General features: G+C 35.7%; 6 protein-coding genes across 6 annotated transcripts; 1 reads left to right on the top strand and 5 right to left on the bottom strand.

Annotated features, from left to right (window-relative positions):
* Positions 4,640 to 6,435, bottom strand: LOC104734543 (dehydration-responsive element-binding protein 2A-like). Its single transcript, XM_010454143.1, has 2 exons — positions 6,242 to 6,435; positions 4,640 to 5,917 (listed from the first exon to the last, which is right to left on the bottom strand). Exon 2 carries the CDS (start codon positions 5,889 to 5,891, stop codon positions 4,896 to 4,898), a length of 996 nt encoding a protein of 331 aa, XP_010452445.1. The 5' UTR covers positions 5,892 to 5,917; positions 6,242 to 6,435; the 3' UTR covers positions 4,640 to 4,895.
* On the bottom strand, positions 7,572 to 11,509 carry LOC104734542 (laccase-12-like). The gene is made up of 6 exons (XM_010454142.2): positions 11,309 to 11,509; positions 11,057 to 11,208; positions 10,724 to 10,968; positions 10,492 to 10,620; positions 7,978 to 8,922; positions 7,572 to 7,874 (listed from the first exon to the last, which is right to left on the bottom strand). The coding sequence occupies exons 1-6, from the start codon at positions 11,402 to 11,404 to the stop codon at positions 7,744 to 7,746; spliced, it is 1,698 nt and encodes a 565-aa protein (XP_010452444.1). The 5' UTR covers positions 11,405 to 11,509; the 3' UTR covers positions 7,572 to 7,743.
* On the bottom strand, positions 13,181 to 14,188 carry LOC104734540 (PRA1 family protein B3). The gene has a single exon (XM_010454140.2). The coding sequence runs from the start codon at positions 14,083 to 14,085 to the stop codon at positions 13,435 to 13,437; it is 651 nt and encodes a 216-aa protein (XP_010452442.1). The 5' UTR covers positions 14,086 to 14,188; the 3' UTR covers positions 13,181 to 13,434.
* LOC109128286 (cytochrome b-c1 complex subunit 8-like) lies at positions 14,379 to 15,928 on the top strand. Its single transcript, XM_019234310.1, has 2 exons — positions 14,379 to 14,619; positions 15,692 to 15,928. The coding sequence occupies exons 1-2, from the start codon at positions 14,450 to 14,452 to the stop codon at positions 15,738 to 15,740; spliced, it is 219 nt and encodes a 72-aa protein (XP_019089855.1). The 5' UTR covers positions 14,379 to 14,449; the 3' UTR covers positions 15,741 to 15,928.
* On the bottom strand, positions 15,946 to 16,798 carry LOC104734541 (protein SODIUM POTASSIUM ROOT DEFECTIVE 1). Its single transcript, XM_010454141.2, has 3 exons — positions 16,652 to 16,798; positions 16,365 to 16,440; positions 15,946 to 16,285 (listed from the first exon to the last, which is right to left on the bottom strand). Exons 1-3 carry the CDS (start codon positions 16,658 to 16,660, stop codon positions 16,137 to 16,139), a joined length of 234 nt encoding a protein of 77 aa, XP_010452443.1. The 5' UTR covers positions 16,661 to 16,798; the 3' UTR covers positions 15,946 to 16,136.
* LOC104734539 lies at positions 18,248 to 19,351 on the bottom strand. The gene is made up of 3 exons (XM_010454139.1): positions 18,885 to 19,351; positions 18,577 to 18,646; positions 18,248 to 18,458 (listed from the first exon to the last, which is right to left on the bottom strand). The coding sequence occupies exons 1-3, from the start codon at positions 19,281 to 19,283 to the stop codon at positions 18,415 to 18,417; spliced, it is 513 nt and encodes a 170-aa protein (XP_010452441.1). The 5' UTR covers positions 19,284 to 19,351; the 3' UTR covers positions 18,248 to 18,414.

Genomic DNA, 19,693 nt, shown 5'->3' with positions numbered 1-19,693 from the left:
TAAGTATGTAGAGTTTACCATCCATTTATCTTCAATCAAATGTTCAGCTAAAAATGGATAGCATATAATTTATTCATCTAAAATATAGTAAAGTGCATCTTAAAATGTAGAAAAAATGTAATCATAAACTTTTGTGTAAAAAAATATACCAAATTTATTAATAATAACTAAATAAATGATAATAAAGATAAAAGAAAGAAAGAAAAAAAGAGAGAGAAAAAGAAAGGGGAACCAGTAAATTGTTGTGAAGGATAAGGACAAACTTGTCTTGATTTTATGCAAATTCAGCTAAAACACTCCCAAGAGTATACCACACTCAAGAAGTGGGTGTGGATGCAAGGGAGTTTGGGAAAGTGGGTCTATGTGCAATTCTCCCAATAAATTATAGTCTATAGATTCCACATTTTCCATGTCAATGTTTTTTGTTTCTTTTTTCTAGAATTTACAGTACAATCTCTATAAATTAATAATGTTGGGACCAAAACATTTTATTAATTTATACTGATATTAATTTATCTATAAATTAATAATTATTAATTGATAGTGTAAATTAATAATTATTAATTTATAGATATATTTTTAATAGTTTAACTTTTAAAAATTATGAATTGAGACAATTTTAACAATAATTTTGGATATTCAAAATTTTATGGTATTGGAATTGAATTTGTAATATTTAGAAAACATTATTAACAATAAATTACAAATACAATAGACAAATTCACTTATACACATGACATACATAAAATTAATTTATGAATAATAATATAGATTGTTGTATTTTAATAATCAATCAAACTATCAAAATGTAAATGATGGATATCTAAAAATTGAAAACTTAAAAAAATGTAGCTATGACATATTACAAAATATTTTATATCATTATAGTTTGAAAATACAACATAACAGTTAGTTTGTAGATATAAGCTTTAGGAGAAACATACATTATATTTTTTTTCTTTACATATATTATACATCTATATGTAAATTTACATGATTATTAATTTATGATATTATTGAGACTATATTTTGCATGGGGATTTCAGAAAAAAATTTATCTTATTATCTTATTGAATTTTGTTATTTTTTATATTGGCCCGACTTGGGACTGACAAAATTTATTAATTTATAGTGTTTATTAATTTATAGAGTATTAATTTATAGAAGTTTACTGTACAAGGTTTAACTAGATATAAATCCAGTAAACAAATAAATTAAGTGCTTTTAGAAGAAAAAAGTTTATCTCAGTTACATTTACAATATTAAAAAATCATTGGTTAATATAGTAAACTATCTTACTGTTATTATTATTATCAAGATTACTAAAATAGAAGTTATGAGAAATAACAATTTTTGTTACCAATTTATGAAAAATAAATTGTATTGCATGCGCGATATATATTTCCTTTAATTTTTTGAATAACCTCGTTCAAATTAGTATCGCTAGAATTTGATTATATCTATGTCTANATATATATATATATATATATATATATATATATATATATATTAAAAAATATATATCTCTGTATTATAATGAAATCATTAATTATATGAAACAAAAAATAATTTAAAATTAACCAACACTTTTCTTTAATATATTAGACTATGCCATCAATTATCAACATATAAGGAAATAAATATTTATATATGTATATTTAACAGTAAAATAATGTAAGAAGAAGGCAGTAACACAATACACTTATACACATGTATATCAAAATAATTTATTTAAAAGAGTCAAATTATAGATATTAAAGTGGATAATGGGTAAGCTAAAGTGGATAAAAGAACCATATATATGAAGTTTGTTATATATATAATCAAAAAGAAGAAGACAAAGTTCTAATTATGATAATTTGATAAATATATTTAAAACTAAAACTTGTGATTATTAGAAATTTTACGAATATCACCTGTATTATAATAAAGGCGAATGTGGAAATGTGGTGTCGTAAATTGATTCATAAATTAAAGATAGACATGGCCATGGCTAAGGATAAAACTACATACATGCATGAGCACACGTGCATGCACAGATGTTGATGGGTTTGTTGTCATAATATGTGTATGTAGATGTGGGTTATATTATGTATGGAGAGAGAGAGAGAGAGAGAGAGAGAGAGAGTCGTAGGAAGGTGAGACCTTATCAAAGAGCTTACGCCGGATGGATTGCAAGTGGATGTTGCAACTTGCATAATTCTTTGGACTTAGTTTAGGTAGAAAGATTATCCTTTCCTTTCTTTTCATTTTCATTTTTTCATTTTCCTCAAATTCTTTTGTTCTTGTTGCCATTTTAATATTATATTCTCATACATCATATAGTACAAAGGTTGTTGCATCGCGACTTTGTAATTTATTTATTTTGTCACTAAAATAGCCCACATGGGTATGGTACTCTATATCAAGTTTCATGAGGCTTCTTCACATTAAAACCAAAAAAAAAAAAAAAAGTTTCATGAGGCTATTTTGTAAGACTTACGCAGTTACTATTTTCCCTGACGGGCTAATTTAATATAATAAACATGTTCCAGATACAGTACAAGTTCATCAAGCATGTGTTTGGAGTCGTTGAGTTTATTAAAAATTTATGGGCCAAAATGTATTCACACATATTTTTGTTTATGTGGTTTAGTTAAACTGTGACGATTAATGGAAATCTCAAGTTCAAAATTTATGCATGGCCAAATTTTATTTCTGTTTCTAAACCTTTTTAAATCTAAATAACCAAATTGATCGAAAAAGCAAATACAATTTAAAGTTCAAAATATAATTTAATTATGTCCTTTTTTAAAAAAGAAAAAAAGAGTTGATTATAAATATATCGCCTCTGCACGCCGCTTTTGTCAATTCTCCATGGATGAATCCGTCGATAGATAAACCTGGTGAGAAGAAAAGAAGGTCAAGTGAGGAACAGCCTACAGTGGAGAGAGTAAAGACATTTCAAGTAGTGTTGAGAAGCAAAGGCCAGACCTAGATGGGCTCATTGTTGAAGAGTTATGCATGGGCAACCCCAACGGCAAGAAAGCTGATCCTGGAAAAAGGGTATGCACTTGCATACATGCTATCACCACATGATTACTGCAATGTCATATAGATTATGGTGGCAGTGTGATAAGATTGTGGGTGGGGTATTTAAAGACTTGACGTTGGATAGGAAGCGACCAAATTAAACTAATATATATATAATGGCTTACTTAGACCTAAGAGCACCAAAGAATCATCATATTGGATAGGAACTGAACAAAAAAATGTCTAATAAGAGGTAACTACGAGCACCAAGACTATTAAGTTAGAGCTCATTTCATTGTCTCTGACTCTGAGTGCAGGTTAGTGTCCATTATACTTTAAAGCTTCAGAAGAATGAAGAGATTTTTGATTCCAACGTTGGAAAGTCACCTTTTAATTTTCGTCTAGGTTGGTATTATAACTAGATACTTTATTAGTATGTGACTGGTACTTGGATACTTAGAGCAACTCCATTGGTTGTATTTTAGCAAAGTTGTTAAAAACATTAATTTTGAATAAAAGTGAATAAAAATGAAGTTAACAAACTTCTTAAAAACTTTCTTTTTTTTTATGGTCCATTTGCAGTATCTAAAAATGTGGTCTTTAATTTAAATTTATTAATTTGGAAATTATTATAGTATAATAACTTTTGTTTTATATTTTTAATATTGTATATATTTAAAAACTTGAAAATGAATATATTACATAAGATTTTAAACAAACAATACATAAAAGCATATTTAAAACACAACACAAAACGATTAATTGAAATCTTAATTAGTTCCAAATTTTTGCCATATATTCTCAACCAAATCATTTTTCAATTTATAATTCATTTTTCGATCACGAAAGTCATTTCGTCTAATCATTATGTTTCTCATTAGGTTAATGACATTTGAAAGCGTATCTATAGAATATGAGAGATCTACTTCTGGAATTCTGCTTGAATCTGCTTGTGTGAATGTTATCTTATCAAACTGAGTGGCCACATTTCGTTCGTCTTCTACTATCATATTGTGCAGTATGATACATGCTCTCATAAGGTGCTTATTGTTAAATGCAGGTATTGGACTTGTAATTAAGGGATTGGATGTTAGCGTTATTAAGGTATTTGATTATCTTTCCAGGCAAACAAATGTTTTAATTAACCAAACTACATATTATGTGCTTTGTTTTACTACTTAATTACGATTACTACGATTATAATTACATTTTGGTATTACTCTGTTTTCTTTGAAATTTTTTACGATGGAACTCATCCTAAGAATTGAACAATTAAACATGTTTGATGTATGAGATACAATACTCATTACAAACATGAAAAAGACCACAAACAGAACGTACATGGAGCCATGGACGTTGACAGCCACGCCGTTAGATATTATTATATGGAGAATTGCTAACCTTTTTGGTCGAGCCGCTAATGGTTTTGCTTATTGTTGTAATTTAATTACTGTCAAGGAAATCTAGACCAGCATATACGCGTGTGGGTTTCAATTATTAATCAATCTTCTTTCACTGACCAATTTGGCTGTACTCTGTTACCCTTTTGCTATTACAATATGAGGCATATGCGTTTTCCAATACTAATTTCAAAATATCAACAAATTTATTTCAGTAACCGAGTCCATAAAGCTTCACAAGTGTGTATTATTATTTATTCCAACTATTAGTATAACATAAGATAAGCCAAACCAAAGAGAAGCAGACTAACAAACTATAATTGTCTTCTCTGTTGTCATATTGGAGGATATGTACAGTTCACTTATACGAAAAACGTGGTACTCAAGTCTTCTGAAGTTCTCTATATCACTAAAACTAAGATAGAGAATCAACAGTCATTGTAGGATTACGGCAAATAACAAATTACATCCCGGTGTTTGAGTTTAGTTCTGCAGATCCAAGAAACTCAAGTCGTCGAAGAAGCCATTACCATCCTTTGCTTCAAGCTGAAACGAAGGTAATCCGTAACCATAGTCAAGGCTTTGCAGCGAGTGAAATCCGCCTTGTCTCCTCTCGGGTTTGAATGATCCGTTGTCAACATTGTTCCCCGCGTACTGGTCCTGGTTCAAGCTTGTAAACATGCCGCCATTTATGTCACCTAGTAGCTCATCAACATCTAACATCTCTGAAGCATCCCAGTGGCTCTGATCCAAATCATTGGGCCAACCGTAGTCTGCAACAGAGAGCGAATCCGGCTGTTGCTTACAGGTTTCTACAATCTTTTGCTCCTTCTTTTTCTCTTTCTCTTTCAGAACATCATTCCAATAGTTATGTTCAAACTCAGACAGCCAATCGACGTCTTTCTTCATCTCAGCTGCACCATTCTCCAACTGAAACACGGGTTTAGCTTCACCCAAGAATGGTTTAGATTCACAATCTGCCTCCTCTGTTTTCACATGAACACAACCAGGAGTCTCAACCGTGCACACCTCAGACTGACTCGAGCTACTCGTAACCTCAGAGCCATCAGACAGAGGGAAATTGAGACGAGCCAAAGGACCATACATAGCTTTAGCCGCCTCGTCATAAGCAGAGGCAGCTTCTTCAGCGGTAGGGAAAGTACCAAGCCAAAGCCTACTCCCACGGTTGGGTTCTCTGATCTCAGCAACCCATTTACCCCAAATCCTTTGCCTAACTCCTCTGAAACTACATCGACCATTCTCTGGCCCTCCTTTACCTTTCATACAACCCTTCTTCGACCCTTTCGCAGGCACTTTTCTTTTCTTGGTAGAAGCTTCTTCTACAGTATCGTTATACTCTTTCCATTTCTTTAACCTCTCGGCCACAGTGATACCGTCACGTCTACTTCTCGATTTCCTTTTCCTCGATGTATCGAGCTGTGTTCTGTTTACATCTCCACTCTGATCATACACTGCCATCTTCTTCCCAGTAACAACAACACAATCTACAAAACAGAACACTTTTTTATATCAGAACACTAGTTCAGACAAAAGAACCTAAAATCAAACTCATTTACATCCAAATTCTCAAAATTAGGAATTTAAATTCATACGAACTCCTAAAATTTGATTTAAAGCTTCCCGAAAGGCAAAAACCTAAACTTTCCAATTTTACAGCGAACCCCAAAAGGCAAAATCAAAATTAAAAGGAAAGAAAGCCTAAAAATCCAAACATAAACCCTAAAATTATATCAATTAACCACACAACAAAAGAGCACTCTAAGAACAATTTAGGAGAAACTGAGTAAAGAACCCAGACATAAAAGTACCTATTGGGGACGAAATTTCAAAGCTAGATGCTTGATCGAAATCAAATTCTCTTCCTTTGTCGAGATAAATCGCTTCCGCGCGCGTATCTTTCTTCTTCTTCTTCTTCTTCTTTGTAAAGCTTGTTTTTTTCCCTCTCTTTGTTATATATCAGACAGCTTCTTCTTACTTTCGCAGAAATCAAAAATATCTTAAGGGAAAGACAAGTATCGACGAATACATATATAGCCTTCTCCAGATTATTCTTATTATTATTTTATTTAAAATCTGTCGTGAGCTAATGGTGACGTGGCTGTATTTGATTCGAACATCAGTGCTTAGACCTCTTCTGCGAGCGACGAGTGTCTCGAATCTTCTCGAAACACGCTGTTGATACGGGTAAGTAATTCATTTTTTTTTAATTGAGCAAATGGATAAGATCATCAGACCTACGTCTTTATTTTTATTACTATTTAACCATTTAAAAAAATATCTTCTTCTTCTTCTTTTTTCCTGTTTTTATAATCAGAAAGAACAAACTTTCAAAACCAACAGATCATCGACACACTCACATCTGCTCTTTCTCGATTTTTCTTGGTCCATTGCCACATTTTAAAACATTTTTCAAAACCACATTATAATACTATGTGCTAACTAATCTGCATTAAATTAATTTCTAAAGAATAATTGCTGACATTATGACGCTTCAATTGCTCAGTTGTATTTCCGGTTTTTTTTTTTTAAATATGCATTGTACAATTTTTTACCTTTTTATTTTTTTCCTAACTTTTATATATATATGGTAAAAGATGATGGCCACTATTGTAAAATCAACAGTTTCAGTGTCAAAGAAAAGAATTCAAATTCCTCATAACGAGTATATCGACAAAATGTGACCCAGAAATGTCTAATGGAAAAGGTCAGTTAAACATTAAATTATTAGCTTACTAGAGACGTGTCCAATGATGAAGCTCAAACTTGGGTGGCTTAACTTCGAGCAGAGCGACAAGGGTTTCATTACCATATACTTTATTAATAAACAATATGGTTTGTTGCAAGTTGTAAGCAAAGTAGTAGAGCAGTCACATAGCCTTTGCATGTGCCTCATCTGTCCTCGTGTTTCAAAGGCCACTTCATCCACTACGTGTCCCTAACGCCATCGCAAACGCAAACCCACGCAGTTACCTACGTAATTCTAGCTTTTGGGCCTTATTCATTCACGGCTCTATTATATTTAGGCCCATTGTTTCGTTATTAGGCTGAAAAGCCCATTAGTACTGTTGTGAACTTGTGATCATAAGCTGAAATCATAAGCATAAATTTTGAATTTTCTTATAACTGCAAACAATTGGCAAAGACAGAAACAATATAAACTATGATATATGATCGACGTTGAAACAAAATACAACAATTTTATCTACGCAAACTGACAAACATATTATCTTCCATGAATAGATTTTAATTCAATAAGTAACAATACCAAAATCTGAATATATTCTTCTAGAAATGTCTTCTTTTATTGAAACTAGCAAACAGGTAGATCATGAGGAGGAGCTTCAAGAGTCTCCAATTCTCCGACACCATTATCGACCAAAAACGCCATAGCAAGACCCCACTTTATATGAACATCCAAGTGACAATGCATCAACCAAACCCCTGTTTCATCACCACACAAAACCAAACAAAAAAAACATAAGAAATCAACTATAACTATTGCTTAAAATGTTTTAAAATAGATAGTTTGTTTTTTGTTCATTACCTGGATTATCAGCTACGAATCTGATAACAGCCCATCCATTAACAAGAACAGCCACGGTGTTTCTAAGTGGAGGATCAACAAGGTTAAACTTAGAAGTATCTTTCTTGGGGTTAAAGTTACCAAACCCTTCACCAACAATGTAGAAATCGTAACCGTGAAGATGAATCGGATGATTCTCCGACGTAACAATGTTCGTATCCTGTAAAACAACCTGAACTCTTGATCCATACTTGAGGTTATACAGTTTAGTACCCTTAACCGGCTGAAACAGAGCCCTGCTTATGTTATTTCCGGTATAATCGAATTTAACCGGCGGTTTAGCGGGGAAATCCGTCGTGAAAACGCCGGGGATGCCGTTGGAATGTGCTTGCAAGAGCGAGAAATTCGAAGGTAGAACAAACGAAACGTTGTTCATCGACGCGGTAAACCGGGTTCCGTTTAAGCCTTGGCACCGGCTTTTAGGGAAATTCTTGGGACAGTTGTCGAGACCTAAACCGACGGTAAAGAACAGATCATCATCGATCGTTTTCGGTACGACGACGTTACGGAGAGATTTGAACTTTCTGGAGAATGACGTCACGGTGTTGGTGTCGTTGAAGGCAGGCAAAACCGGCAAGATTGGTGGAGAAGAAGTCGTCGTTTTCTTGTATTGGAGTATGGCTGTGGTTGTGGTGTTATCAAACGGTGCGTTTTGGGCGCTTTGGTAAGCTCTTGCTGCTATGTAATACCGTTTTGGCTGTTGGTCAGCGGTTAGAAGTACATCGGTTGTTTGGCCTGGACCTAGCATAAGGACCTTTGTGGTGAACGGTTTGAGGTAAGATGCGTCGGCTCCAACCACGGTGAGCTTGTGGTTAGCCACTGAGAAAAATAGCGGTTGGTTTAGAGCTGCGTTGATCACTCGTAGGAGACTTGTTTCCCCTGAATTTATCGGTACTACAACAGTCTCTGCATTTTTTACAAATGTTCCAAAAATTTTAATATATCAAAAACTTAATTAAGTTATAGACTTAATAAGGATTTTATATAGGTTTAATTTTTTTTACCTTTGGTTGAGCAATTATAGAGGTCACCGGGTTGACCATTGATGGTATAAGCGTCGGATATATTCGGAGCAGCTCCGGTTCGAATCGCCTGGTTTATTACATCAACCGGATTTGCATTCCACCATTCCCCTGATCACAAAAAAAATAGTCAATTAAAAATCTTGATTTTGAAAAATAAAAATTGTTAAATTTGTAGATCAAGTAGGGGAAAATGTTCTGGTATGGTGTATACCGAGCACCAGGGCTGTTTGANGTGTCGTTGAAGGCAGGCAAAACCGGCAAGATTGGTGGAGAAGAAGTCGTCGTTTTCTTGTATTGGAGTATGGCTGTGGTTGTGGTGTTATCAAACGGTGCGTTTTGGGCGCTTTGGTAAGCTCTTGCTGCTATGTAATACCGTTTTGGCTGTTGGTCAGCGGTTAGAAGTACATCGGTTGTTTGGCCTGGACCTAGCATAAGGACCTTTGTGGTGAACGGTTTGAGGTAAGATGCGTCGGCTCCAACCACGGTGAGCTTGTGGTTAGCCACTGAGAAAAATAGCGGTTGGTTTAGAGCTGCGTTGATCACTCGTAGGAGACTTGTTTCCCCTGAATTTATCGGTACTACAACAGTCTCTGCATTTTTTACAAATGTTCCAAAAATTTTAATATATCAAAAACTTAATTAAGTTATAGACTTAATAAGGATTTTATATAGGTTTAATTTTTTTTACCTTTGGTTGAGCAATTATAGAGGTCACCGGGTTGACCATTGATGGTATAAGCGTCGGATATATTCGGAGCAGCTCCGGTTCGAATCGCCTGGTTTATTACATCAACCGGATTTGCATTCCACCATTCCCCTGATCACAAAAAAAATAGTCAATTAAAAATCTTGATTTTGAAAAATAAAAATTGTTAAATTTGTAGATCAAGTAGGGGAAAATGTTCTGGTATGGTGTATACCGAGCACCAGGGCTGTTTGACGATCCGGTTTAGGAAAAGGAAAAGAGGAACCAGGGGTTGGGTGGATAATGAGTGCGCCGTAGACGGTGGCTCGTAGCCAGGAGCTGTGAGCGTGCCACCACAATGTTCCTTCTTGGCCTTGGATAGTGAAACGGTACGTGTAGCTCTTTCCGGGTCGGATCGGACATTGGGTCACGAATTCAGGTCCATCTGCCCATCCGGTTCTTATTTGCCTCACTCCATGCCTGTTTTTCAATTTTCGATCATATACATCAATAAAAATGCTTAATATATACTGTAATTTGATATAGAGAGTAATATAATGTAATGTACCAATGGATGGTGATATTGTAACGGGCACGGTTGTGCACTTTGACTTCAAGAGTGTCACCGTTGTTGNTTCCCCTGAATTTATCGGTACTACAACAGTCTCTGCATTTTTTACAAATGTTCCAAAAATTTTAATATATCAAAAACTTAATTAAGTTATAGACTTAATAAGGATTTTATATAGGTTTAATTTTTTTTACCTTTGGTTGAGCAATTATAGAGGTCACCGGGTTGACCATTGATGGTATAAGCGTCGGATATATTCGGAGCAGCTCCGGTTCGAATCGCCTGGTTTATTACATCAACCGGATTTGCATTCCACCATTCCCCTGATCACAAAAAAAATAGTCAATTAAAAATCTTGATTTTGAAAAATAAAAATTGTTAAATTTGTAGATCAAGTAGGGGAAAATGTTCTGGTATGGTGTATACCGAGCACCAGGGCTGTTTGACGATCCGGTTTAGGAAAAGGAAAAGAGGAACCAGGGGTTGGGTGGATAATGAGTGCGCCGTAGACGGTGGCTCGTAGCCAGGAGCTGTGAGCGTGCCACCACAATGTTCCTTCTTGGCCTTGGATAGTGAAACGGTACGTGTAGCTCTTTCCGGGTCGGATCGGACATTGGGTCACGAATTCAGGTCCATCTGCCCATCCGGTTCTTATTTGCCTCACTCCATGCCTGTTTTTCAATTTTCGATCATATACATCAATAAAAATGCTTAATATATACTGTAATTTGATATAGAGAGTAATATAATGTAATGTACCAATGGATGGTGATATTGTAACGGGCACGGTTGTGCACTTTGACTTCAAGAGTGTCACCGTTGTTGACTTCGAGTGTAGGTCCTGGAAACATTCCGTTGACGGTGATAGCGTTACGGGTCTTGCACAGCCTCTTCACCGGCGTCTCTTGTATCTAAATAGTTACACACGCACACACACAAATAAATAGTTGTTTAACGAATGTAATTATGTGTTTATAAATATGAACATGGAGTTTTAATTGAGGGACGTACGACGAAGTCATGGTGTTGAACTTTGGCTATAGTCGATGAAGCTGAGAGAAGGGAACAAAAGAACAACAAGAACGAGAATGAGTGGAAGGTCGTCATCAAGTGTGTTTAAGCTTTGAGCTTTTGAAGTTTTTTTCTTTTCTGATTAAGGTTTATAAGGTGATTAGGAAAGATATGAGAGGAGGGTTTGAGAGATTTATGAAGAGGGAAAGATCCCTTTTATAGTAAGATTAAATGGGATTTTTTAACTAAGTTTTTAGGGTTTTGGAAGAATTAGGTGTTGATTATTCAAAAGAAAATTAAAATTACCGGTCACCAACATATTTAAGTGTCTTTATCAGTTCGTTGGCTATGTTTTCTTTTGCTTCCTTTCACACTTCTCATCGAAGACCATGGTTTAGTTAGTTTTCTTCTATTTTAAGAGTTGATCAACCTCAAAAGTGTTGGCAGAAAATATATGTTAATTCACATAGGATCATAATCACATTTGCCAAAAACATGATGTAAGTTTAGAAATTAGACTAAACACCTAACCTCTAAATGATTCGGTGACATATAAATGAACTCTGGATGTTAGTTAAAAAATGATACTCCCTGGTATATTTTACCATCTAGTATCACTTGAAAGTTTGTATTGTGTTTTTTGGAAACGTCAACCATGGGAACATAATTAGTTTTGTGAATAGTTTATCTACATTTGTAATCATGTTCTGCACAACAATAAACTAATTTTTTTTTTGCCCCTCCGAAATTGAATAGAGAACTTGAGACATTGAAATGGAGCAACTTAGTTGAGGTAAGTAGTTGCACCGAACACTTTGCACAATTTCAACAAAGTTTAGTTGAATTGAACTCGAGTCATTTCATGTCACGTCTAGTTCAAGCTTCTTCTTTAAATCCCAAGTTTTCTACATATTAATTACCAAATAAAAAAAATCATTAATCCTAGGCATAACCAGATTAATCATTTTGTTATTTTTGAATGTAATCCAAACTCCAAAGTGGGATAATTATTTTTTATTCGTTTTAGACTAAATGTCTCAATGACTTGACAGTTATAGGGAAAAAAAATAATTATGCATGCAAAAAATATATATTAAATACAATCGTTTTTCTTTTGAATACTGAAAATGTCAGTCCTCTAAAGTTGATTTTGGGATACGAACAAGAACAATAACTAGGCGCAATAATCAGAATATCAAAATTGAACTTTGAACTCGAGCGCCTACGATATTCAGATACACCACATGCGAATGAAATGGGTCATACACTCATACTAGTCTAATAATCTCATGATTACTTATGTTTTTATCTTAACAAACATAGCATATATATGCATTGTACTAGAGTGTAACGTTCAAACAATAAACTAACAGACAATAATAAAGTCACCTTCTCTCTTGTAGTAATATTCAAATCTTTCATTATGCGTTTTAACAAACATTCACGATCAACTTCTGTACTACGTTACTCATTTGTCTCGATATTTTCCCACTTGTCATTTTCCTTAACCAAAAACAAAGTATTTTTTACACGAGATTCGTTAAAATAGCTAGCTAGTCGGTGTGACACTGACATTACTGGTCGGACACTCTAGAATCAAAATCTCAGTACGCACAGAAACATTCTGATGACAAGATGGATCCGTAGTTTTACCAACACTTTTAGAATAAACAACCAGATCTTGATTCAACAAATGTGTTTGTATGGTGAAAACTGTAAAATCTTAGTTTCCAACATCTAACCACACTAGTAATGATTGGATCCTATCCCTAACACAAGAATAGTCTCAAAGCATTATTAGTAGTCAATAATCTTGTCCCACACCTAACGGCTAACGCCATAGAAAAGCCAAAACGATAGATGAATGTCACATGCAAAAGAGCCAAGGGATCGATTAATGTGATTGTACACGGAGAGTAAAGAGTAATGTGAGAACTGTTGAATCAATTACATGTTTGAATCAATGGATGTCAAATATATCAAAATCTTGAATTCCTCAACTTAGAACCAAGAAGATCAATTCTACATTCCCAAATCACATAATGGAGTAAGCAATTTTCTAAAAGAAACAAATAAAGAATCATAGAAATTGAGCTTTTGGTATACAGAGGACGAGTCCTCTTAACTCAGACACGACCTGACACAGGAGTTGATGCGGCGGCAACTGCGGCTGAGGTGGCAGCTCCGCTAAGGAATGACAATAATCCGGTGTTAGAAGGTTTTTGATCATCCAAGAAAAGATCCTCCGGAACTCTAAACGCGCCGTGCAAACACACAATCCCCAAACCGATCATCAAAGCAGAGGTCAATAGAGATCCAACGCTGGTCAAGAAGACGACGACGATCGTCAAAATCACCAAAACTCCAAGCGTTTCGCGATCCGAGAACGTACGGCCGAGAATCACCAGCGGTTGATCCGACGGACGGAAAAGGTAGAGGAAGATCCAGGCGCCGAAGAGGCATAGGAGAACGAGGAGAGACAGAGGATGTGAGAGGAGCGAGAGCGCGAGCACCAAGGACACGATCGTCACGTAATTCACCTTGAAGTAAGGCAGGTTCCTCCGGATCCGAGAATACGCATCGGTTAGAGAATGTGGCCGCGAAATCGCGCTCCGATCAACGAGTTCTAACCACGGCCGTCGCTGCGATAGGCTTTGGCGGATCGACGACGAGAGGCGAGAGAGGAACGTGCGAAACGCCGGTGCGGAGATGGTTTGCTGTGGTTGGGAACCACCACCGGAATGGTCTGAGATCGGTAACGTTGGAGGATTAGCCATCACACACACGGAGGCGCGTGGATAAAAGACGCGTACGTTTTACACGAACGTCAAATTCATTCGTGTAAAACGTACGCGTCAAAATCACACCGTGTTACCGGCATATGATCTGATGTGATTAGCCTCACCATAGACCGCACTCGACAATGGAGCACCTTTACCGTACACGTGGATAATAGAATTAAGTTATAAGTATAAGGCCCATTAACTATCCAGTGGGCTTAAAATGGGTTTTAAAGGTCTTTTAACGCTCTGAACGACATCGTTTCGTAATGATACGCTGCTTATTATAATTTATAATCCGGCTTGAAAGGTCTTCTTGTTGCATTTGTTGGAAACGGAGATTGACCGAGAAAAGAGAAGAATGGGGAAGCAGCCGGTGAAATTGAAGGCGGTGGTTTACGCGTTATCGCCGTTTCAGCAGAAGATTATGACGGGTCTTTGGAAAGATCTGCCGGAGAAGATCCATCACAAGGTCTCTGAGAACTGGATCAGCACTATTCTCCTTCTCGCTCCCGTCATCGGCACCTACTCGTACGCTTCTCTCTTTCTCTCTCTCTCTCTCTCTCTCTCTCTCTCTCTCTCTCTCTCTCTCTCTCTCTCTCTCTCTCTCTCTCTCTCTCTCTCTCTCTCTCTCTCTCTCTCTCTCTCTCTCTCTCTCTCTCTCTCTCTCTCTCTCTCTCTCTCTCTCTCTCTCTCTCTCTCTCTCTCTCTCTCTCTCTCTCTCTCTCTCTCTCTCTCTCTCTCTCTCTCTCTCTCTCTCTCTCTCTCTCTCTCTCTCTCTCTCTCTCTCTCTCTCTCTCTCTCTCTCTCTCTCTCTCTCTCTCTCTCTCTCTCTCTCTCTCTCTCTCTCTCTCTCTCTCTCTCTCTCTCTCTTTCCCTCTGGATTTAGTCCATTAGCAAGCAGATTTGATGGATCGATTATGTGGAAATGTGCGATCTGAGGATTGTGATGTTCTTAAATCTGAATGTTAGGCGATACCTGTAGATTATTCAATTAAAATGTTGGTTTATTGGACATGACAGCACAAATGGTTGTTTAAGGAACTCAAATGGTTTTAAGGGTTAATGTTTTGTGACAAATCTGTATGGATTGGTGTCGATTTTGATGCTTAGTACTGTTTCTATGAAATCCAAGGTTGAGCAAAGTACTGTAAAGAACCGAAATGTTAAATGATAGAAGTAGCTAGGTTTACAACAGTATAAGTTTTTATTTGATTATCTAGACCAAGTAGTCCCCCAAATAGGAATAGTGAATTCATGATGATGATGATAAAAAGAGAAGTCATAACCATTCGAAACGTTTCTGTTAATTCTGTCTGTGGTATGGTTGTTGAACTAGTAGTGTGTTAGCTTGTTGATCCTCTTTAACTTGAAGCAAATGACTTTATGTGATGAACCAAAAAGGGATTGAATTATGTTTAGCTGCCTTATCTATGGTACTTCCGTAACATTGCTTGTGTCAGGAAGAAAACTCGCTTGTCTCATGTGCATATCGTAATGTTGACACTCATGAGTCATTACTAAATGCAGTCCCAATCATTGTTTTGTTGTTTTCACATGCTCATGTCCTTAACATGTCTTTCCCTCTTGCAAATGAACGCAGGTATGCTCAATACTACAGAGAACAAGATAAGTTGGAACACAGGTTCTAAGCATGAAGACAATCATATGATTCTACAAGAGTCCAATTCTTTCTTCAATTTTTCTTTCTCCAAAATGTGTCCAAGTGACAATTTGTTATCATCATACATTCAAATTAGAAGCGGAAAAATGGCTTCCTTGCATTTTTGTTGAATAAATTTGTGGATTTCATGAATAACAACCCGAATGTTTGATCCTCTATATCCAGAATACAAATGGTGGAAGACGATTTTGTATAGATCACATTTATTTTATCATACATACGAAACCGATGTAAGTTCTATGTAGGCATATCCTCAACCGCAACTAATGCGTAGGAATCGTGGCCAAAACTGAGCATACATAGATATGTATAGAGCTAACTATGGCCAAGGGGCCGTACAGTTCTAAGGAAAGCAAAGAAGACTCTAGTTTGTGAAGAGGGTCTGGTTGCCTTCGTCCCATTTAACAGCAGCTTTCCTCACCTTTTGAAGAACCCTAATGACTTGTTCCTCAGTTACATTCCCAGTGACTATCACTTTGTTGAGCTGTGTGTCCACATCGTATGTCTCTATATCTGTAATTTTCATCTTGTGTTAATATTATGATATTTCAAGGTATACAGGATTATAGTAGAAACTTTTAGGAGTTGTCACCTTCTATTTTCTTAATGGCTTTAAGTATTTTCCTGATGCATTCGTCACAATGCAAATTCACTTTCAGTTCCACAATCTGTTGATCAAGAGAATCTTCTGTCAGTTTTTAGGTTTTTTTTTTTAAGAATTAAAACGGTCAAAAACAAATATCCAATAAACATTAGACATTGCATCAAGCATTCAAGCATAATTTGCAGGAACAGAACACTCTAGTTGCTAACGGTGCGATTAGAAAGGATAGACGAAAATAATTAAATAAAGCAAACCATGTACAAGATCTTACTTACGTTAGCCATCACAGAAACTTTTGTGGAATAACACGACTTCGTAACACTCTATTCCTTCGTAACTCGCTTCTTAGTGTAGAGAAGCAGAGAACAACAGAGTATATGTGTGTAAAACAGGTTTTATTATGGAGAAACCACAAGGAGGTACAAACCTATAAATACATGATTTAATGTTATAAAAAGACAAGAAGAAGATGACGAATGGGATTCTTTGCGTAAAGGATGCTAATCGAAAGTCTCACTGGCCTCCACTCGCACAGAAAGTTGTTTTAGTTCGCCGCGTTAGATAATAATAGGACCAAAGTAAATGGCTTTTTCCTTCATTTTCTACAACCGTTCGTTTAATATTATTCACTTTTTCAACCTTTTCACACTACATTTTAAGAGAACAATCGTATCAGTCAGCAAATAGCATCATCTTATCGTTCGGGTCGGACATTCGCTATTTGGTTAGGTTCGCTTTAACTTTTTGTGTGTTTTTTTTTTTAAGTCGGGAGTAGAAAAGCAACTCCGATGTTAATGTTAGAAAAACCGACATCATGGTAGACTCACGGACTTAATAATTCTTGGATCCAGTCTATAGTTTCTGATCGAATCTTATGTGAATCTTGGAAATTACAATTCAGTGTTATCAATGAACAGGATCAATCCTTGGAGAGATGCAAACACTTGTCCCAGTTTAACCTTAATCTTTTTTTTCTTTCCATCAAACCCATAATTCCATAATTCTTGCCTTCTTGGATCCAATCTACAGTTTCTGATCGAATCTTATGTGAATCTTGGAAATTACAATTCAGTGTTATCAATGAACAGGATCAATCCTTGGAGAGATGCAAACACTTGTCCCAGTTTAACCTTAATCTTTTTTTTCTTTCCATCAAACCCATAATTCCATAATTCTTGCCTTCTTGGATCCAATCTACAGTTTCTGATCGAATCTTATGTGAATCTTGGAAATTACAATTCAGTGTTATCAATGAACAGGATCAATCCTTGGAGAGATGCAAACACTTGTCCCAGTTTAACCTTAATCTTTTTTTTCTTTCCATCAAACCCATAATTCCATAATTCTTGCCTTCTTGGATCCAATCTACAGTTTCTGATCGAATCTTATGTGAATCTTGGAAATTACAATTCAGTGTTATCAATGAACAGGATCAATCCTTGGAGAGATGCAAACACTTGTCCCAGTTTAACCTTAATCTTTTTTTTCTTTCCATCAAACCCATAATTCCATAATTCTTGCCTTCTTGGATCCAATCTACAGTTTCTGATCGAATCTTATGTGAATCTTGGAAATTACAATTCAGTGTTATCAATGAACAGGATCAATCCTTGATGCAAACACTTGTCCCAGTTTAACCTTTATCTTTTTTTTTTCTTTCCATCCAAACCCATAATTTATTGCACATGATCCTTAAAACAAGAATCTAGCAGTAGATCCCTTGAAGAAGAAGAAATATCAAATGACATTCCAGATTCCAGATTAGATTCTTTGCAAACTGTTCGATTCTACTTCTGGGGACAAAAGAACTAGAGAAGGCATTGCAAACTCTATATTGGTAAATGCAATTTTTTCAGCTAATAGACTCACAGTTGAAAAACTTCACTTGTGTGGTATTTAACTTGAGAACCCTTTTTGACCATCGGAATGATACAAAAGCTTCAAATTTTGAATACAGCAAGTATTAAACAAAGGACAGGGAGAGAGAAACTAACAAATCAAAGTCACTTGGCAATACAAACATTGAAAAAGGTCATCATCAATCTTTCTTATCATTGGAATCTGAATCGCTTGCATTATAACCTGGCATTATTAGTAACAAGAAGAGAACCCCAAATTAAAAACACACAAACAAACTCACAAGAATTTCACTAAATTCAATAAAAGAATCAAACAAAGTCAATGTTTTCTTATTATTTACCTGGAGGCTTACTACTCACTTGCCAAGCTGATGATCGAGTCCTTGAAGCTTTGCTAATCCAAGCACGACCCTAAGACAGATACAATTCTAATTCAGAAACACACTTACACCTTCAAACAAGAGCTAATCACATACATTTTAAGAGCCCTAATTCAAACTCTGGTAGACCAATCGATCATTCTAATCACAACAACCCGAAGGCATACACAATGTACATACAGAGACGAAAAATCAAATCTTTGTATCGACTCTAGAAGAATTGTAGGAAAACAAGCTAAACCCAGAAAAAGGAATGAAAAAGGTGAAACCTTTTGTTCATCTTTGGGGATTCCATAGCCGCTGCAGTACATCTGACCGACCAAGACCTGCATACCAACGTCACCAGATTTGGCATCCTTGAGCGTATCCTGGAACCAACGTCTGACGCAATCCTCGACGACCTGAGCAAGGGGAACCCGATTAATAGGATCCGAACCCGAAGCAGGAGCGGGATTGGAACCCGAGTGCGATCCCGCCTTCTCCAGCTTAACAAGATTGGGGTAATCGAGGAGGTGTTGAGTGGTGGTGTCTCTCGTCTTCTTGACGAAGACTTTGTTCCGCGGAAGATGAGGAGTGGGTCTGTGGGGTCTGATTGGATTCTCGGAAGAGAGTCTAATGGCGAATTCTGAGAATCTGACCGTCGTACTAGCTACCATCGCTTTCCCCATTCAACCATTATAGGGTTACCAATTTCTGGTTTTTTTTTTTTCTAGTCGGCTTCCAATCCAATTTCTGGTTTAACAGACTAACAATTTAATTTCTTTTTATTTCTTTTATCCTTTTTTAAGAAATAGCAGCACAAAAAAATATATATCTCTGGATATTTAATAATTAAGACCTTACCCGTATATTCTATGTATTTTATTTGTATCAACAAAAATAAATAATGATAATTTGTTAGGAAAAATATGTATATCTATAAAATGTATCAAACAAAGCTATAAAAATAGGTATGTCAAGGATTGATAATTATGAAGACCAAAAAATGAATAAGTATTTATACAATTAATAGTTTAGAGTATATAATCCACATTATTTATTATTTGTTTTTTAAAGCAATTATTTGAATTGTAATTTT

Source organism: Camelina sativa, chromosome 13 (assembly GCF_000633955.1).
Source record: "Camelina sativa cultivar DH55 chromosome 13, Cs, whole genome shotgun sequence".
Classification (NCBI taxonomy): Eukaryota; Viridiplantae; Streptophyta; class Magnoliopsida; order Brassicales; family Brassicaceae; genus Camelina; species Camelina sativa.
This window is presented reverse-complemented; position numbering and strand designations above follow the sequence as displayed.

Excerpts from the sequence above, each read along its gene's own strand:
- LOC104734543 (XM_010454143.1), bottom strand. The coding sequence starts at position 5,891 with ATGGCAGTGTATGATCAGAGTGGAGATGTAAACAGAACACAGCTCGAT.
- LOC104734542 (XM_010454142.2), bottom strand. The coding sequence starts at position 11,404 with ATGACGACCTTCCACTCATTCTCGTTCTTGTTGTTCTTTTGTTCCCTT. Across the intron at positions 10,969-11,056 it reads TACAATATCACCATCCATTG|GCATGGAGTGAGGCAAATAA; the intron begins GTACATTACATT and ends ATTGAAAAACAG. Across the intron at positions 8,923-10,491 it reads CTATAATTGCTCAACCAAAG|AGACTGTTGTAGTACCGATA; the intron begins GTAAAAAAAATT and ends TAAAAAATGCAG.
- LOC104734540 (XM_010454140.2), bottom strand. The coding sequence starts at position 14,085 with ATGGCTAATCCTCCAACGTTACCGATCTCAGACCATTCCGGTGGTGGT.
- LOC109128286 (XM_019234310.1), top strand. The coding sequence starts at position 14,450 with ATGGGGAAGCAGCCGGTGAAATTGAAGGCGGTGGTTTACGCGTTATCG. Across the intron at positions 14,620-15,691 it reads CCCGTCATCGGCACCTACTC|GTATGCTCAATACTACAGAG; the intron begins GTACGCTTCTCT and ends AAATGAACGCAG.
- LOC104734541 (XM_010454141.2), bottom strand. Across the intron at positions 16,286-16,364 it reads AGCCATTAAGAAAATAGAAG|ATATAGAGACATACGATGTG; the intron begins GTGACAACTCCT and ends TGAAAATTACAG.
- LOC104734539 (XM_010454139.1), bottom strand. The coding sequence starts at position 19,283 with ATGGGGAAAGCGATGGTAGCTAGTACGACGGTCAGATTCTCAGAATTC. Across the intron at positions 18,647-18,884 it reads TCCCCAAAGATGAACAAAAG|GGTCGTGCTTGGATTAGCAA; the intron begins GTTTCACCTTTT and ends TATCTGTCTTAG. Across the intron at positions 18,459-18,576 it reads AGTGAGTAGTAAGCCTCCAG|GTTATAATGCAAGCGATTCA; the intron begins GTAAATAATAAG and ends TAATAATGCCAG.